Source organism: Manis pentadactyla, chromosome 9 (genome assembly GCF_030020395.1).
Source record: "Manis pentadactyla isolate mManPen7 chromosome 9, mManPen7.hap1, whole genome shotgun sequence".
Lineage (NCBI taxonomy): Eukaryota > Metazoa > Chordata > Mammalia > Pholidota > Manidae > Manis > Manis pentadactyla.
Window position 1 is genome coordinate 31,498,310 of NC_080027.1, and position 17,685 is coordinate 31,515,994.

Here is a 17,685-nt window from a genome sequence, read left to right on the forward strand (position 1 = left end):
TTCTGGAGAATGTTCCATGTGCACTTGAGAAGAATGTGTATCCTGTAGCTTTTGGATGTAGAGTTCTGTAGATGTCTATTAGGTCCATCTGTTCTAGTGTGTTGTTCAGTGCCTCTGTGTCCTTACTTATTTTCTGTCTGGTGGATCTGTCCTTTGGAGTGAGTGGTGTGTTGAAGTCTCCTAGAATGAATGCATTGCATTCTATTTCCTCCTTTAGTTCTGTTAATATTTGTTTCAGGTATGTTGGTGCTCCTGTATTGGGTGCATATATATTTATAATGGCTATATCCTCTTGATGGACTGAGCCCTTTATCATTATGTAATGTCCTTCTTTGTCTTTTGTTACTTTCTTCATTTTGAAGTCTGTTTTATCTGATACCAGAATTGCAACACCTGCTTTCTTCTCTCTGTTGTTTGCTTGAAATATCTTTTTCCATCCCTTGACTTTAAGTCTGTGCGCGTCTTTGGGTTTGAGGTGAGTCTCTTGTAAGCAGCATATGGATGGATCTTGCTTTTTTATCCATTCTATTACTCTGTGTCTTTTGATTGGTGCATTCAGTCCATTTACATTTAGGGTGATTATTGAAAGGTATGAATTTATTGCCATTGCAGGCTTTAAGTTTGTGGTTACCAAAGGTTTAGGGTTAGCTTCTTTACTATCTTACTGTCTAACGTAACTCAATTGTTGAGCTATTATAAACACAGTCTGATGATTCTTTATTTCTCTCCCTTCTTGTTCCTCCTCCTCCCTTCTTCATATGTTGGGTGTTTTGTTCTGTGCTCTTTTTAGGAGTGCTCCCATCTAGAGCAGTCCCTGTAGGATGCCCTGTAGAGGTGGTTTGTGGGAGGCAAATTCCTTCAACTTTTGCTTGTCTGGGAATTGTTTAATCCCTCCTTCATATTTAAATGATATTCGTGCTGGATACAGTAGTCTTGGTTCGAGGCCCTTCTGTTTCATTGCATTAAGTATATCATGCCATTCTCTTCTGGCCTGTAGGGTTTCTGTTGAGAAGTCTGATGATAGCCTGATGGGTTTTCCTTTGTAGGTAACCTTTTTTTTCTCTCTGGCTGCCTGTAATACTTTGTCCTTGTCTTTGATCTTTGCCATTTTAATTATTATGTGTCTTGGTGTTGCCCTCCTTGGATCCCTTGTCATGGGAGTTCTGTGTACCTCTGTGGTCTGAGAGGCCATTTCTTCCCCTAGTTTGGGGAAGTTTTCAGCAATTATTTCTTCAAAGACATTTTCTATCCCCTTTTCTCTCTCTACTTCTTCTGGAATACCTATAATTCTTATATTGTTCCTTTTTCATTGGTCGCTCAGCTCTCTTAAAATTCTTTCATTCCTGGAGATCCTTTTATCTCTCTCTGCATCAGCTTCTCTGCGTTCCTGTTCTCTGTTTTCTAGTCCATTAATGGTCTCTTGCATCTCATCCATTCTGTTTTGAAGTCCTTCCAGAGCTTGTTTTATTTCTGAATTCTCCTTCCTTAGTTCTTGCATATTTCTCTGCAAGTCCATCAGCATGGTTATGACTTTTGTTTTGAATTCTTTTTCAGGAAGACTGGTTAAATCTATCTCCCCAGATTCCTTCTCAGGGGAAGATGTAGCAGATGCCGAGGCTGTCTGGGTTAGTCTTGTCTGGATCATATTTTTTTGCCTTTTCATGTTGACAGGTGCTATTGACTGTCAGCTGGGAGGGCCAAAATTTTCACTTGCTACTGGCCTTTCTTTACTGGGACAACTGCGATCCCTAGTGGCTTGTGTTGGGTAATTGCGTGTAGAGTGGGTCTTTGTGTCTTGCCTGGCCGGAAGGGAGAAATTTCCCTTTCTGTGGGCGGAGTTTGTCTCAGGCTGCTTCTCTGCTTTCGCAGCGCCCGGTGGGGTAATGGATGGGGGGGCTGCTTGACTGTTTACCTCCGTGAGGGGTTTCAGAGCTGTTGCCCAGGGGGTTAGTGCACCCGGTTTTCCCTGTAATTTCCAGCTGCTGTACTGTGACCTGGGTTGTTTCCGTCAAGCTGTTAAGTCCCTGTCCCTTTAAGACTTTCAAAAAGCCCCCGCTTTTCTTTCTCACAGGGGCATCAGCTTCAGCACCCGCTCAGAGGTCTTACTCCCTGTTTCCCCAGTATCCAGGGCCCCCTGGGCACGTACTGTGTCTGCGCTCTGGCCCGGATGGCTGGTGCTGGGTGTTCAGCAGTCCTGGGCTCCGTCTCCCTCCCGCTCTGCCTATTCTTCTCCCGCCAGGAGCTGGGGGGAGGGGCGCTCGGGTCCCGCCGGGCCCGGGGCTTGTATCTTACCCCTTTCACCAGTCGCTGGGTTCTCGCTGGTGTAGCTGCAGTCTGGCCACTGTCCTGCGTCTTCTGGTCTCTCTTTTAGGGCTAGTTGTGTTTGTTGTATTTTCGAAAGTCTGTATGTTTTTGGGAGGAGATTCCCACTGTCCTACTCACGCCGCCATGTTGGCTCCGCCGGTTATGGAAGTCGGAAGCCAGTTTTTAAGAAAGGTCATGAATGCATTCCGTCACGCATGTGAGTTTAAGGTGACAAATCAAGCCCAAGAGAGTGGTGGAGGTCCAATAAGTTTGGGCACTGAATCAGCATAGGAGTGGTAATTGAAACTCCGGAAATGGATTCTCCACAAGGAAGAGATTACAGAGACAATAGGATCGCAGGCAGTGTGCCTCCAGGGATAACTGTTATTCCAGAGAAGCGGTCGTCAAACTTGGCTGTGCATCCCCCAGAGTTTCCCATTCAGGATGTCTGACCTGGGCGCCCAGATCTGCATTTCTAACAAGCTCCCACATGATGCTGATGCTACGGGTGGGAGGACTTCATCCTGAGAACCACTGAGTGAGAGCAGTAAAATGAAGAGAGTAGTAAGAGAAATAAGAGAAGAAACAGGCCACATAGTGGTGTGAGTGTAGAAATGGAAAAGGAGTAGTGTTCTGTGGAATACAAAAGAGCAAAAGCCCATCAGAAATTTTCAGGCCTTTGGGAGAAAAATTCTGGGTGATTGGCTGGGCTCCTTGCCCAGTGGAACTGGTGTGTAGTTACCTCACTCATATCCATTATAAGAGAGGATGACACTAAAAAAATAGATAGATAGATAGATAGATAGATGATAGATAGATAGATAGATATCAGTATGTATATATATATATATCTCAATGTGTCAAAATTATTTCCATTAGAAAGAACTGTATACATGTATGAACACTCGGATTGTAAGGATTAGATGCCGTATTCGTTTCTTGAGGCTACCGTAACAAATGACCGCAAACTGGATGGGAAAAACCATAGAAATTTATTCTCTCACACTTTCAGAGCCTGTAAGTCTGAGATCAAGGTGTCAGCCAGATTGACTCCTTCCGGAGAGCTCTGAGCAAGAGACTGTTGCATGTCTCTCTCCCAGCTTTCGGTGGTTGCTGGAAGTCCTTGGCATTCCTAGGCTTGTAGGTACATCGCCGCCCTGCCTCTGTCTTCACATGCTTCTTCCCTGTGTGTCTGTGCTTCTGGCTCTAAATTTCTGCTTCTTACAAGGACACCCATCCCTGGGTTAGGGTGGGCCCTGCTCCAGTGTTAACCTCCTTTTAGACTGATTACATCTCCAAAGACTCTGTTTCCAAATTAGGTCACATTCACAGATACCAGTGCTCAGGACTTTGAAGGGACATAATCCAACCCGTAGCAGATGCTCTGTGAGTAGTTTGTAGTATATAATGTGAGATGGATGAGATTCAGAAGGATGTATGTGAGAAGGAAACAGATTTCATAACCATAGGTCACTGTTTAAAAACTTCAGCCCTTAACAGTCAAGGAGGCTCTGGCAAGTTCAAGAGATCCTTTCAGGATAGGGCGGAGACATGGTCAAAGCCAGAAGAGAAGCATTGATGGTGAGAAACTTAATATTCTAAAAAGGGAAAAAAAAAAAGGAAGAGGAAGGTTTGGATTTCAAAAAGAGGAGTGCTGCTTATTCCTTTGAGCAAAGGGAAGCAGAGAGGATGGGGTAGATTCATGAGGACTTTTCACAGTAAAACAGTCATCAAAATGATGTGCCAAAAGAATGAGTGGGTATCATGAGGTACACAGAGAAAAAGTTTGGGACGATGATGGCTGTTAATTAAGTGGGTGATCGGTGAGAGATTCCTTAAGCAGGATTGAGCATGCTTAGTCAGTGCCTTTAGGAATTTTAAAGAGAACCACTTCTTTCAACCCCAAACTTTGTCTTTTAAACCCAGAGAGAATACACAGAGTAAGAAAATAAAGCTTTGTCTTTTAAGTAACCATACCGACAATATCTACTGAGATTAATTAGTCTCTCAAAATGAAAGGTGCAATTCTGTTATTTATATAAGCAAAGTTTTTTTTTTTAGAAAGAAAGAGATGTCAGATAGTATCTATGTAGACCATACCCACAGGTAAAGTTCTTACCTTTTTTTTTTAAATTGATATGCATGTGCATTTAGAAATTAAGTTACCTGTATGGGTAGGTGTTTACCTAAGACAGTGCCAGCCAGGGTTCTGGATGGATTCTAGGTTTCCTTTAATAAAAACATAGTCAGAATGTATAGAATGCACTAGTGTTTTCTGTAAAACACTCACCTCGAAGATCCTAGATAAACTGACAGAAGTGGTCTGCTTAGTAATATTGAATTGGTTAGAGAAGCCCCAGGAGTGCTGTGCTAGGAAAGTCACATAAAATGAAGTTGAACCAGTTATTGAATGGTTCTAAGACACTGTGGGCTTAGTGCCTTACACCCACAAAGAATATGTATGTACATTTTAACGACAGGACTCTTTTAAGCAGCATTTGAGTTTTTTATTCTGAGCTTCTATGCTCAGTATCAGTCTCTGCTGCCAAGACTGCTGCTATTAGGCCCCCGCCTCTCACTAACACCTGCTCCTCGGCGTGGGCAGGCAACAAGGAAAAAGGGTGAATGTAATCCATTCTTGTGTGTTCCTTTTTCATAGGATGAGAAAAAGCTTCTGTGTAGAAAAGGTTAAATTAAAGGCTTCAAGTTCAAACATTCCTTTTGCTGTGTTTGGATCTCCTATGTTAATGCAAGGAATTACAGTTTGGATATGTACAAGAAATATGGAAAAGACAAACCTGGCTTTATGCAGGAGATGTAATAATCCTGAAATTCTGTTTGCACATCACATGTTTGTCAAACAATCCATTTTTAATTGCTTGGGAATTAGGGGTTTAAGTTTCACATGTATTTTTTCCTCTGCTAGAGTACTGAAATATCCACTGATTTCCCTTCCTTTTGTGATTTTTCTGTGTCAGCCTTGTTTTTTACTAGCACATGTGTAGGCATGTTTACTATTATTCTTAATAACCAAACATTCCACAGTAGGTAGTGAACAATCCTTCTCACTGAGTTTATTTTATAATTAATCAGCCTTCCATCCCCTGATGTTCCAGGGTTATTTTTTAATCACGGACACTTCTTTTCAAAATGGTGACCATTTCTCTAAATTGGTCACTTGTTACAAATCAGCGTTTTGCTATTTTCAGTGTTCCTCACTCAAATGTTTATCATACTCCTTATGTTAGTCCTGTCAGAGACCACTCTAGCTTATTTCATCATAAATACATGTTGTGAGTGTTTGCCAAGCATTTCTGTCTCAATTTCCAGCTAAGATTTGTGTGACCTAAGTCAGGACACTGACTTAGTCTATAGTTAGTTGTCGGTCTGGAATCTAGAAGGTATTCTAGTTTGCAAGGTGCATTCTCTTTTATCAATTCTAACTTAACCTTCAAGCCCCAGCCCAAACGCTAAACCGTTTGTTGATTCTTGTCATGTTCCCCTTAGTAAATCATGCTTCCCCCTATGGGCTCACGTAACACCAGCACCATTCCAGAACTCATCCTAACCAGTTAAAGCAGGTCAAAGTCTCTAGGGATCTGTTTTTTGTCACAACTTGAGAGAGTGTTGAGAGCAGAGAATTTTTATTTATCAAGCATCTAGTATGTACCCATTACTATAGAACATATATACAATTTTTCTCTTATTACAGATGAAATTGGGACTCCAGTTTGCAGTTAGTAGATGAAAGAATCAGGGTGTGCAGCTGGCTGTGCTGTTGCCCCGTGGCCTGCCTCGTGGTTGTAGAGTCTGAGGATGGAGGCCGGAGTTCACCCCAGGCAGTGTAATGCCTCATACAGTTCTCACCTCTAACAGTGCTAACCTTTCCAGCTTTTCACTCATGAAAGCCGCCAGCTCATCTTTAAGGGGAGGCTTCCTCAGGAACGTGTAACTTGCCTCATCCTCCCGTATTCATTTTGTTCATTCATCCTTTCAGTTAATATATATTTATGAGATAACTATATAACTGGCTTTGTTCTATTGCACAGCATGAAGCAGACAAAAATCCCTGTCAGCATGAAACATGTATTTTTACCAAGCAGGCAGACAATAACAAAATAAATAAAATACAAAGGGAACTTATGTAGTATGTTACATGGTATAAGAGCCAAGGGAGAATGAAAAGTACACCAGGATAAGGAAATGGGGTGTATGGTTAGGAGACAGTATTAAGTAGGGAGGTGAGATTCAGGATCCTAGAGATATCGAGATTTGAGTAAACCCCTGAAGGAAGTGTATTCCAGGCAGCAGGAGCAGCTAGCAAATACCCTAAGGTGGGAGTGTGTCTAGCATGTTCTAGAAACATCAAGGCTGCAAGTGTGTCTAGAGTGGAATGAAGGAGGAGCTTGTAAGTTAATGAGGGGAGAGAATGGTCCTGTAATGTAGACAGCATACCCTGTTTTAACAGAGAATATGCAGGGAACACCCAGGGCCTCCGAACTGATTGTTTGGCTTTGGTCTTATGGCTTAGTGGTCCTGGCCTGTTTGTTTTTGTAGGGTAGTTCTCCAATAATCACTGGCATCATCCGGGATTACAACTTTGCTTCAGGTAGTTTCAGCCATACTCACACGAACCTGTTCATGGATCATTATTTCTGTAGTGTTTCTGGTCATTTCATTCCTTTAGCTTTATATTGGCCACAATCAATAGCAACTGGCTATATAATGCACAATCTATACTCAGATGTCCGCTCAATGAAGGGATACATGAGTGAATCGGTGAATGAATGGGGCAGATTCAATCTTGTAACACAGATGGATACTCCCACTTGTAAATAAACTTGTATTCTGGATGTAGACTTAAGCTAAACATTTACTCACGTTGAATTACGTATCTGGAATATGGTTGAATGTTGATTACATGTTGATTATTTTCAAATGTATCTGTGTTCCATCAGAAAAAGAGAAATCAGGGAAATTTTTTAGTTCTGTACCTTCAGAAACATTCTTCGGCACTTACCAAAAATACTTCGATTCAGCTTGGGTTAAGTCACCAGTTAAAAAAAACACCACTTAAACCTAATCTCTGCCAAAGAAAGGAAAGGTTATTTCCTTTTTAGCTGATATATTTATGTCTACAGTACCCTTCATGATTTTATTGTTGGTACAATGTGCAACTTCAAATATCAACTACATAATTATTCCTTTTGTTGGACTTAACCTTATTTACAGAGGTAATTTGTTTCCTTAGCTCTTCTGTAACTCAGACCGTCTGTGGCATTTACTGTTGACACAGTGGATGTAAATCAGAGTCCCCAGATTTGTTTTAACCTTTTCTTTCCACAGTTTGGAATGACTTCTGTACTATAATAAATGCAATAGACTGATCCTAGCATGTGGCTATGAAACTTTTGTAAATATATTTTTTAAGCTCCTCTATATAATTATATATAAATATGAAGTAATAGTTTTGGAAAACATGAGCTGATATGTATTTCTAATTTCACAGGAAATGCCAATTGAGGACATTTTATTTACTCTTGGTCATCATTCACTTGATAAACAAATTCTTGAAATCTGAGACAAATACATTTATAGATCTATGGGATTTCAAAGCATCAATAAGGAATAATTACCCTCTTCAGTAGGAAATTAGATAGCACTTATTTTAATTGCCCTATCAATTTAAATCCATTTTCCATTTATTTTTAACAACTGTTATGGTTACTTTAACAAAAGTATCATTTCAAATACAATTCCAGAGATATTTATAATTTATAATGTCATTAATTTTCCATTAACTGATCATTTATGCCATCTTAAGAGTGCATAACCATACTCAACATTTATTCAATAAAAGCATAGTGAAATGGAGTATTTTAAAGTGTTTTTCATTACTTTTCTATAAAGTGCCAAAACTTTTTATGATTGTGTTATCATAAAATAGGTGTGTAGTTTTTTAAAACTAGGTGACTAAGTATGAGGTTTAAAAAAACAATTCTTAAGTAAGTTACAGAAATTCCTTATGTATTTCATAAGGCCTTTCATAACAAAGGCCTTTGGTTTATATCTCTTGCTGAGTAATTTGCATGCAATTACCATAATTTTTAGGTGCAATGAATATACATGCTACAGGTATTATACTGAATATGTGTTCAGTCATATTCTGAAAGGGCCTCTTTTATTCTTATACCTGTAAAGATTCTATTAGCCATTCATTTACAATGGCCTCATCATAATTTTTTTACATAACTCTCTTCTTATTGTGATTCCATAGTTAAATATAAATAAAGGTTTTGTAAGACGTAGTACAGTAAAATTCATCTCTCAGAATAGAAAATTGCCATGTTTAAAATGATTTTATATTCTATGGTTTGTTATAAAAATAATAGAGTCAGAGTAATATGATTCTTTATTCTTTAGATTATACAAGGATAATTCATTTTTGTGTGTGAACTAGCCTCGCTATCAGTTAATAAAAGTTTAAGTGTCAGAAAGTGTGAAAATATGACAAAGTGGCCAAAGAAGAAACATGAAAGGCAAGCATGTAGCTTCTTTTCCTTATCTTCGCTCTGAAATTATTACATAATACCATAAGTACCTTCCTCATGGCTCATGGCTCAGAATTTGTAGAACTTTCTAACAGTTGTACTTGTCATCCTGAAATGCTAAGAGTATCTAGGTGTCTACCTAAATGACTGGCAATACTTCTGTTCTTTATGCTAGAGTAACAATGAAGATGAGCCCATACCCTCAGGGTGAATAGGACTGTACTTGTATTTTGCCAGGCTCACCTAGGGATCCTTCCATACCCTTTAGCCTGATCCCTGTTCTGACCAGGCACCCACTGTAAGTTGATTAGATAGGGGGAAACAGTTGTACAGTCTTGAATAGAACAAAACTATGGCCACATGTAATTGACTTCATTAACATTAGTCAACAAGCCTTCAAATGTTTAAAGAATAAATTGGTTGCAGGAGAAGCCTTTACTGTTATTTATTATGGTCATAATAAATGGAGGATAAACTTTTTTAGACTGGTTTTCAGCTGTTGAAATGTGGCTAATTGCATTCTCTTAAAAAAAAACAATACAAGCTTTTCTTTTTCTGTTCCTTTCCCATAGGTTTAGGTTTCAGTATTGCAGGAGGTGTGGGAAACCAACACATTCCTGGAGACAACAGCATTTACGTAACTAAAATTATAGATGGAGGCGCTGCACAAAAAGATGGAAGGTTGCAAGTAGGAGACAGACTTCTCATGGTGAGTGTGACTCAAGCAAAACTGTGTGTATATTTGTAAAGCCCTCATTCCCCAATATATGACCATCTTAGTTTAGGCTGCCACAATAAAATGACAGACCATGTGGCATAAATAACAGAAATCTTACTTTCTCACAGTTCCAAAAGCTGGGAAGCTCAAGACCAAGGCTCTGACCCATTCAGTTTCTAGTGACGTCTCTCTCCCTTGCTTGCAGGCAACTATCTGATTTCTGTGTCCTCAGATGGCCTTCCATCTGTACTTGTGCTCAGAGACAGATCACTCTTTCCCTTTTTATAAGGCCACCAGTCCTTTCAGATTAAAGGTCCATCCTTAACTCATTTGATTAATAACCTTAATCACCACCTACAGACCCTGTTTCTGAATACAGTCATATTAGGGGTCAGAACTTCAACATATGAATTTGGAGGGGATGGAGCACAGTTTAGTCCATAGCAGTGACCATGGGAAGAAATAAAAAGAGGGGGAAACAGATTTTTTGGTAAAGATTTCAAAAGTACATGCACTGATGTATTGACATTTAAAAACAGAAATCTAAATTTTCACCAGTTCTCATAGATACACAAGACACAGAGATTGTATGTTGTTCTTCCCCAGTGTAACCTATTAGCCAGAGAGACTACTAAAGCACACTGCTAGAGAGGTGGGTTTTGCATACCAAAGGGAGCAACATTACCCAGTTTATTGATACGTACATATCTATGTCTCTTTGTGGTCCTTTGTTCAACCAGTATAGACACAGTCCCTGACTTCCAAGAATTCATAATCTGACTTCTGTCACATATGTAAATGGATCCCTTCCTCCTCTCCCCTCAGACATGGTTACAGCTACTCTCTTTGCCAGATGCCCACACATTTCAGGAGCCCTGGGCCACGACTGACCCCACACATGGCCACCCTTTCTGAGCCATGGAGTTCTATGATAAACTGAAGCAAAATTAAGTCAATTACAAGCAGAAAACGTTTGAGATTGTACCTAGTAAAACTGCTTCATCTCCATTTACTGTTTTGTACCAAATCTACAGGATAATAATCAAATACTGAAAATTAATAGAAGATCACTCTCAAGCAAGATAAGTTTATCTAGTCATATCTAGACATATGTCTGTCCTTGTAAAACAGGGCCTCTAATCTACATCTGCAAGGAGTCATTATCTCCAACACTCTTATGGGAAGTGTTTGGGAACCTGAACAGTCTGAACAAAGTAATAATTTCTAGGACAAGTGCAAGTTTTGGAGGTTGAACCTCAAAGTTCATTGTGCCCACTTCTGTGGGCTCTAGGCAGCTTGTATTCAGCCTCCACTACTCTAATTTCATAGTTGTCATTAACCTTTGTATTAAATTACCTGGATAAGACCTTTATAATAATCTTGATGACAAACACTTATTTGGCATTTACTATGTTTCATATACCCTTAAGAGTGCCTTTTGGTACTGTAACGTATATTTCTCACAACAGCCTATTTTATATAAGCAAAAGGAAAATGAGGTATACACAGTTGGCCAGAGCCAAATAGTTAAATGGACAGAACTGGATCTCAACTCCAGGCAGTCCAGAAGGCATCCATGTTTGTAACCACCGAGCATGGTTTTGCATTTGTTTCCTGGAAACTGTCCATCAGTTCTTTCCTTCCTTCCCTGAGTTATGATCCTGTCATTTATGAATTCCTTCATTTAACAAGTAGCGGTTGAACACCTACCATGTCCCAGGCAGTAGCACTATTCACAAAGGAACTCTGACAGGAGAAAACATATGGTCAAACTGAACCGGCAAAAACATGGCATTAATGACATCGATCAAAGTTGCAGCTATGAGTTTTCGGCTTCTTTACCATCCTAAGTCACTACTATTTTCTTTTCTTTTTATTTTTAAGCCTCTTTAATGAGGTATGGTGGGCCATAGCTCATGTAAAGAACTGTTTATAGTTAATGTATACAACTCGACAAGTTTGAGGATAAGTGTAACCCCATGAAAGCATCACCACCATCAAGGCCGCAAACCTATCTGCCATCCTCTTTTTTATTATTATTATTATTATTATTATTATTTTCATCATCATCATCATCATCATTATTTTGTGTGTATATATGTATGTGATAAGAATGCCTAACATAAGATTTACCCTCTTAACAGCAAATTTTAAATATGCTATACAGTATTGTTCACTATAGGCACTATGTTGTATAGAACTACCATTTTCATTCTTGAGACATTCTGAAATTCTTCTTTCCGATTTGCTTGTTTTTGTTTTTGTTTTTTTTGCCTTTGATGTAAAAGTTGGTTCTTATGATATTGTGTCTTCTGAACCAGAAAAGTACTGGGGTATAAGACCTATCAACTTCTCTCAAGAATATGAACTTTATTGTTTGTTTGTTTATTGACTGGGCCATAAAATAAACTGTGTTATCCATCTTCTACATAGTGGTAAATTGAAAAATGAAGGGAGAGTTTCATTCCAAAGTAACAACTATCATAGATAGGGACGGATTTGACTTCTGACTCTTCTGTAAGCATCTGGTTGTAGACAACTATGTTTCTTTAACTGCTGCTCTTGTATTATCACGCTAGATGCTGTATGCTGATCTTTGAAAGTTCTTTTAAAAATTTTGGCTTTATTTTCAAATTCTTAAATGCAAAAATAACTCAAAAGTCTAGTTCTGTTAAAGGATTTTCCAGGCACCATGCTATTTTTCCATTACCATTTTCTTAATATTCATTGTAGATGTAATGATTTCACAAATAGCTGTGACATAATCCTTAACTGTTCTGAGTTTGAAAGCATGGTTTAAAAAAAAATGAACCTTCAACAATAATAGGTCTCTCTTCTCTTATGCAAGGAAAACATAATTAGTACTTCCAAGGCAACTGCCAAGCTAAATCTGAGAATGAAAGAAAATGATTCATTGTATAATATTCTAGAAGAAAATGACCCTTGGGGAGAGAATGAAAAAATAATGGAAGCTACTCCAAAAGACCAATTATCTCGTTTCAACCCAAAAATATTTATTAATGCTCTCCTTCTGACATTCCCTTCTACCTCCTATTCTCTTTACTACCCTACATTCGTATCTTCTTTATCTTCTCTTCTACTCTCCTCCCCAAAGGAAGTACAAATGATTTAGATCCTATGGTTTACCAGCTGTACCACACTCTGTATATTTTTCTCTAAATAGCTGTTCTTCTTTCTAAAGCAATTTGCACCATTCCCTGCTCTCACTTCTTAGGAAAAATTCCCCCATATATTATTCATTAATCCTTCTGTAAGTAAACTGATCCAAAATGAAATTCCATTAATTTCTTTAGACTTTTGTCTCTGAAACACCACAATTCAACAATTCAGGAAGTCTCCCTGCATCTGCAGTGAAATAAGTGCTTTTTTTAAATCTTAGTAATAATCCTTTTAGATTCTCAGCTGAAATATTATTCATCTTGGGCACCAGCTGACTCATACCGTATGTATTGGGTACTTTTTTTCCCTAAGACTTCTTATATCTCAGAATTGAAAAATATCTATCTTAGATGCTATCTTATTCCAACTCTCCTTTGGTACATCGGAATCCCACAAAACTAACATGTGAAGGAGTCCCTCACCTCTTCTAGAACATGCTAAGAATGGAGACCTTGATGCCTCCTCAAAGCTATCCTATTAAGTAATAACCATTATTAGAACTTTTTTCCCTTAAATTTGCATCAAAACATATTTCTCTATGTATTTCTCTCTTTATTCATAGCTGTATTCCTTAGAAACAGAAAGGTGAGTACTAATTCTTCTTCTACATTTGTTTGAAAGGTTATAGGTTATGTCTTGTGCTTTTCCACTTCTCTGTCTTTTAAGATATTTTACACATTTTCTCTCACTCTAGCAGTAAATTTTACCACGCATCATTTATCTTCTATAGATAGATTGCCTCTTTAACAAAACTTCTTTTGATTCCTTAGAATGTTATTACCCCACTTGTAAAAAGCCTAGGCAATATTGCAGCATCTGACCTTCACATTATTCTTCTATAAAGAAAAATCATCCTACCTTATCATCTTTGCCATAAGCCCCTTGTGTTTCAGATAAGATGGCTTTAAAGTCAGACCTCTCTGCTGTTTCATGAGTCACCCAGATGCAGATCTTCATTTTATCAAAATGATAGGTTTTGAATTTCCTCTGCTATTTGACACTTCTTACCATTCACTAGAATTTTGTTTTGTTTTGTTTTGTTGTTCATTTTGTCAAAGGACAGCGACAACTAATTTTTGTGAATTATACCAGTAGCTTGGTGTTGCAATCTCACACTGAATAGGTTACCTCTTGTCCTTGAACTTCATGGGACAGATGGTCACAGGTTAACAATACAGGTAATTTTCAAATTATTTTATGTCTTTTTATATACTGTAGGGTTTTTATTAAGCCCTACCAAGGTGATACATAGAGCCACATATATTGCAGAATCATGATCTTCTTTATCTTTATCTATACAATACTAGAAACTTTGAATCCAGGGCCGTCTGACTGTCTTCTGTACAGTGATAACATGAACCATTAACTGTCAAAACCCCTTGGCACATTGTGATTTAAAGTTTATTATCTTAGTCTCTTTTTTCCATAACCTCTGCTTGACACTTGAAGAAAATCTGTCTGTAAAAAAACTTTTACATCTTTGACACAGAATAAGTGTGTATATCTTCTTTCCTTAAAAGGAACCAGTAGACCAGAGGAAGGTAACGGTGTCATTGAAGTACAAAGGGAAGATGAAGAACTCAAAGACAGGATAACTGTATTCAAGTCCCAGGCAGCTAGCACTGATGTTTCCTGACACTGGACAAGTAATACGTACTTTGTCTTCTGTTTGGACCTCTATACCATGGCAGCACTGCCTGAGATCAGTGTTTCCCATGTGTGTTTTAAAATATTAGTCTCATTACTGTGTTCAAATAAATTTAGGAAATTCTGCAACCTGTATTCATCTCTCTTGGAGATTCTCCACAAACGCTTAGCATATTAAAGAGCCTGTGCAGTCCTACAGTCAAGGAACTAATTGAACTTTGATTAATATTATCATTTTCAAATATATTTTCTTGTGGAACTCCTTTCTTAAGTACTGCCTATAAAACACCTAGAACTAGGGTTTAGTGAAGTACACTTTGGGATATGCTATGTTTGAGCATCTCTTGTTTTTATTCCAATATTAATGTCCTATGGCAAGGACATTAAATAGACTTACAGAATGTTAGTGGAACAATACAATTTTCTGAATATTAGTTGTGAGGACCTAAATTATTTTTGGTCGATTACAAAACTGCCGAGTTTATTATTTTTTATCCAAATATTAATAAGAAAATCATCTGTAAGACAATGCAAATATGTAGAAATTATCTGAATAATGAACAGGATTTTAAAGCGCTTTTACTGGTTAGATGAACTTTAGGTAAGAACCAGAAGCTATAACTCTGAATCACCACAATTCAACAGTTCAGGAAGTCTCCCTACATCTGCAGTGAAATAAGTGTTTTTTTCTCTGCAGGTGGTAGGAACGGCTTTCCTAGCACCAACACACTGCTTCCCCCTTAAAAAGATCTTTCATCTGCAACACCCCCCATAGTCCTGACTCCAACACTTGAGAGAGGGGTAAGGCAGTCATTATTGTTTTCTTATTTCCTTGAAGAGAAAGTTATAACTCAGAAATAGCAAAAAGATTTCCAATATTACATAAGTAATAAATTGGGAGATTACATTCAAACCTAGACATCAATGTCCTAAAGCCACACTCCTTTCACCATTTTACTCATCCCCTCTAGCTCTCAGTCCTGGTTCCACATTTGAATATCATATAAGTCTTTAATCACTATGGATGTGCAGGCTTCAATCAACCCTGATAGTAAAATCAGAATCTCTGGGGTAGAAAGCATGCTTCATTTCTTTTTTTTTTTTAACTAAGGTTTCCAAACAATTCACATGTGCAGCTAAGTTAAGAACCATAGTCCAAACTCAACCTAATTGCATCCTAACCTGCTCTGCTAGCGCTTCACTGCTTCTCCTGAGGGTGACTCTAGTAGTGCTGCTCATTCTCCCAAGCTGGTATGGCATCATTTAGCAATCTCCTGCACTGGCTGAAAGGTTTAGAAATAGTTCACCCTTCAAGCTCTGACCCTGCAGTTCGAGTATCTTCTGAACTACCAGAAGAACAAATCTGGATAATTACTTCTGGAACTCCCTTCTGATTTCTTTCAAATGTAATAAAATTACAGTGCAATGCAATAACAATGACATATTTTATTTAAGGATTAAAACCTTCCATTATACTGTTTTTTTCAAATTTCTTTTGCTTATGTTCAGTATAGTGACCCTGTTTGTAGAACTTGCTCTATAGTTATCATATATTGGTGCCTACTACAGGGAGGGTTTTTAAAAATTATTTTAATAGTGCACCCCATCGTAAAACACAAAAAACTACCTCTAACATATGTATATTTCTCTATTTTAAATTGCATATATATATCACTATACTAATACATTATGCACATTTTAAAACATAAGCAAAAAGTAAAAAGATGAAGATCAATGTGATAAATATTAATAGAATTGCAATTATTTCTCCCTGTACCCTGTGAATCACCCTGCAGTTTATATCATACTGCCCATTCTGGTGACCACTGCAATAGAGGTAACTGGAGTCAGTCAAAACATAGCTATCGCTTGCTTTCTCTATATATGGAATAAAAGGTTAAGAAAGGCAATCATTAATGGAAGAGGAAGAACTCACATTGTTGGAGCTTCAACTGTATCCCTTATAAGCTGGTGTGACCCGGCACTTCCATTCTCTAGCAGCCTTTCATCTTATAGCCCATACCTCACACAGAGTGAGCGGCCAGTAAATATGTGTACTTCCTCCTTTACTTAACACGAATGTAAAATAGAAACTTAACACAAATGTCTCATTCTTCCTATGAAGTAGGGGGTTGTGATCACTTTTCCTTTTGTGTGCCCCATTGTTATTTTTAACTTATTTAGATTATTTTTTCGACCTTGATTACATGCCTATTATTTATAGTATGTTACCTGGAGGATACAAAAATGAGAATGATCTAATCATTGCCCATGAGGTCATTCTTTGAGGTAGGAAGAGGGATTGCAGGAGTGAGTGTTAAACGAGGTAGGGGATGATCATTTTCACAGAAAGAGACCTGAATTGGAAGGAACTATTTCCAGCAGCAGGATTAGTAAAAGAGCTACGTCTAATTATAATGTTTGACTATTCTTTGTGTACTGCTTTATATGAGTCTCATCAGTGTCCTGAAAAGCATCTTTCCAGCTTCATGGTGTCACTCCTTTCTTATATATATACATATAACTAAATCAACAAATATATTAGCATTACCTGCATTGATATATATAAGAAAATGAAGGCTCAGCAAATATGTTAACTGTCCAAAATTCATGCAGCTAGGAATTGAAACCAGATTTTATTCTACATTCAAAATTACTCTCATTATACCAAGTTGCCTTCATTTCTAGAAACAGCCATGTTTTAAAATATGACTACTATTTCTAATGCATTTAAGTAAATTCACTGAGCATGAGAAATTAACTTCCTTCCCATTCCAATTTCCCATCACCCAGGAGATCTTGCTGTGGGCCCCATAATGAGGCCATTGCACTTGGTTTCTGTTCTTCCTTAAGTAAGGTTTTTGTTCTTGTTCATCTAAACAGCAGCACTAACTTGGTTCTAATCATAACTAATGCTGGCTTATTGCTGAAAAGATGAAAAATAAGAAAATATTTATTATCCAGAGATAACCATCATTAACATTTCCTACATATTCATAGTATTTTAAAAAACACATTTATCATAACCATTCATTTCAATGTACTGCAGTGATTTTAGTCTTTGGTTAATGCATGTTTATTTTTGTATCCTTGGCATGACTATGTCAAATTTGTCCCCTTTATAATCTATGTTACAATCAAGTGATCAATGACTTCATCTTCTTTTTAAAAAGTTAACTTGTAGTTTGTGATGTTTTACAGGTTTCTAGAATCTCACATCTCTTTGCACTATCTTAGGTAACATTTCTGCCCCTATACACCTCCTAGTTTGTCCCACTGCATTGG

The 17,685-nt window shown here is 37.8% G+C and overlaps 1 protein-coding gene across 17 annotated transcripts in view; it reads left to right on the plus strand.

Moving 5' to 3' along the window:
• Positions 1–17,685, plus strand: part of DLG2 (discs large MAGUK scaffold protein 2) — a 1,919,888-nt gene that overhangs the window by 1,457,967 nt on the left and 444,236 nt on the right. For all 17 annotated transcript variants that reach the window (XM_057507175.1, XM_057507177.1, XM_057507176.1 and 14 more), the window contains one exon: positions 9,428–9,564. In XM_057507175.1, the coding sequence (XP_057363158.1) occupies positions 9,428–9,564 (137 nt within the window). The remainder of the gene's footprint in view (positions 1–9,427; positions 9,565–17,685) is intronic.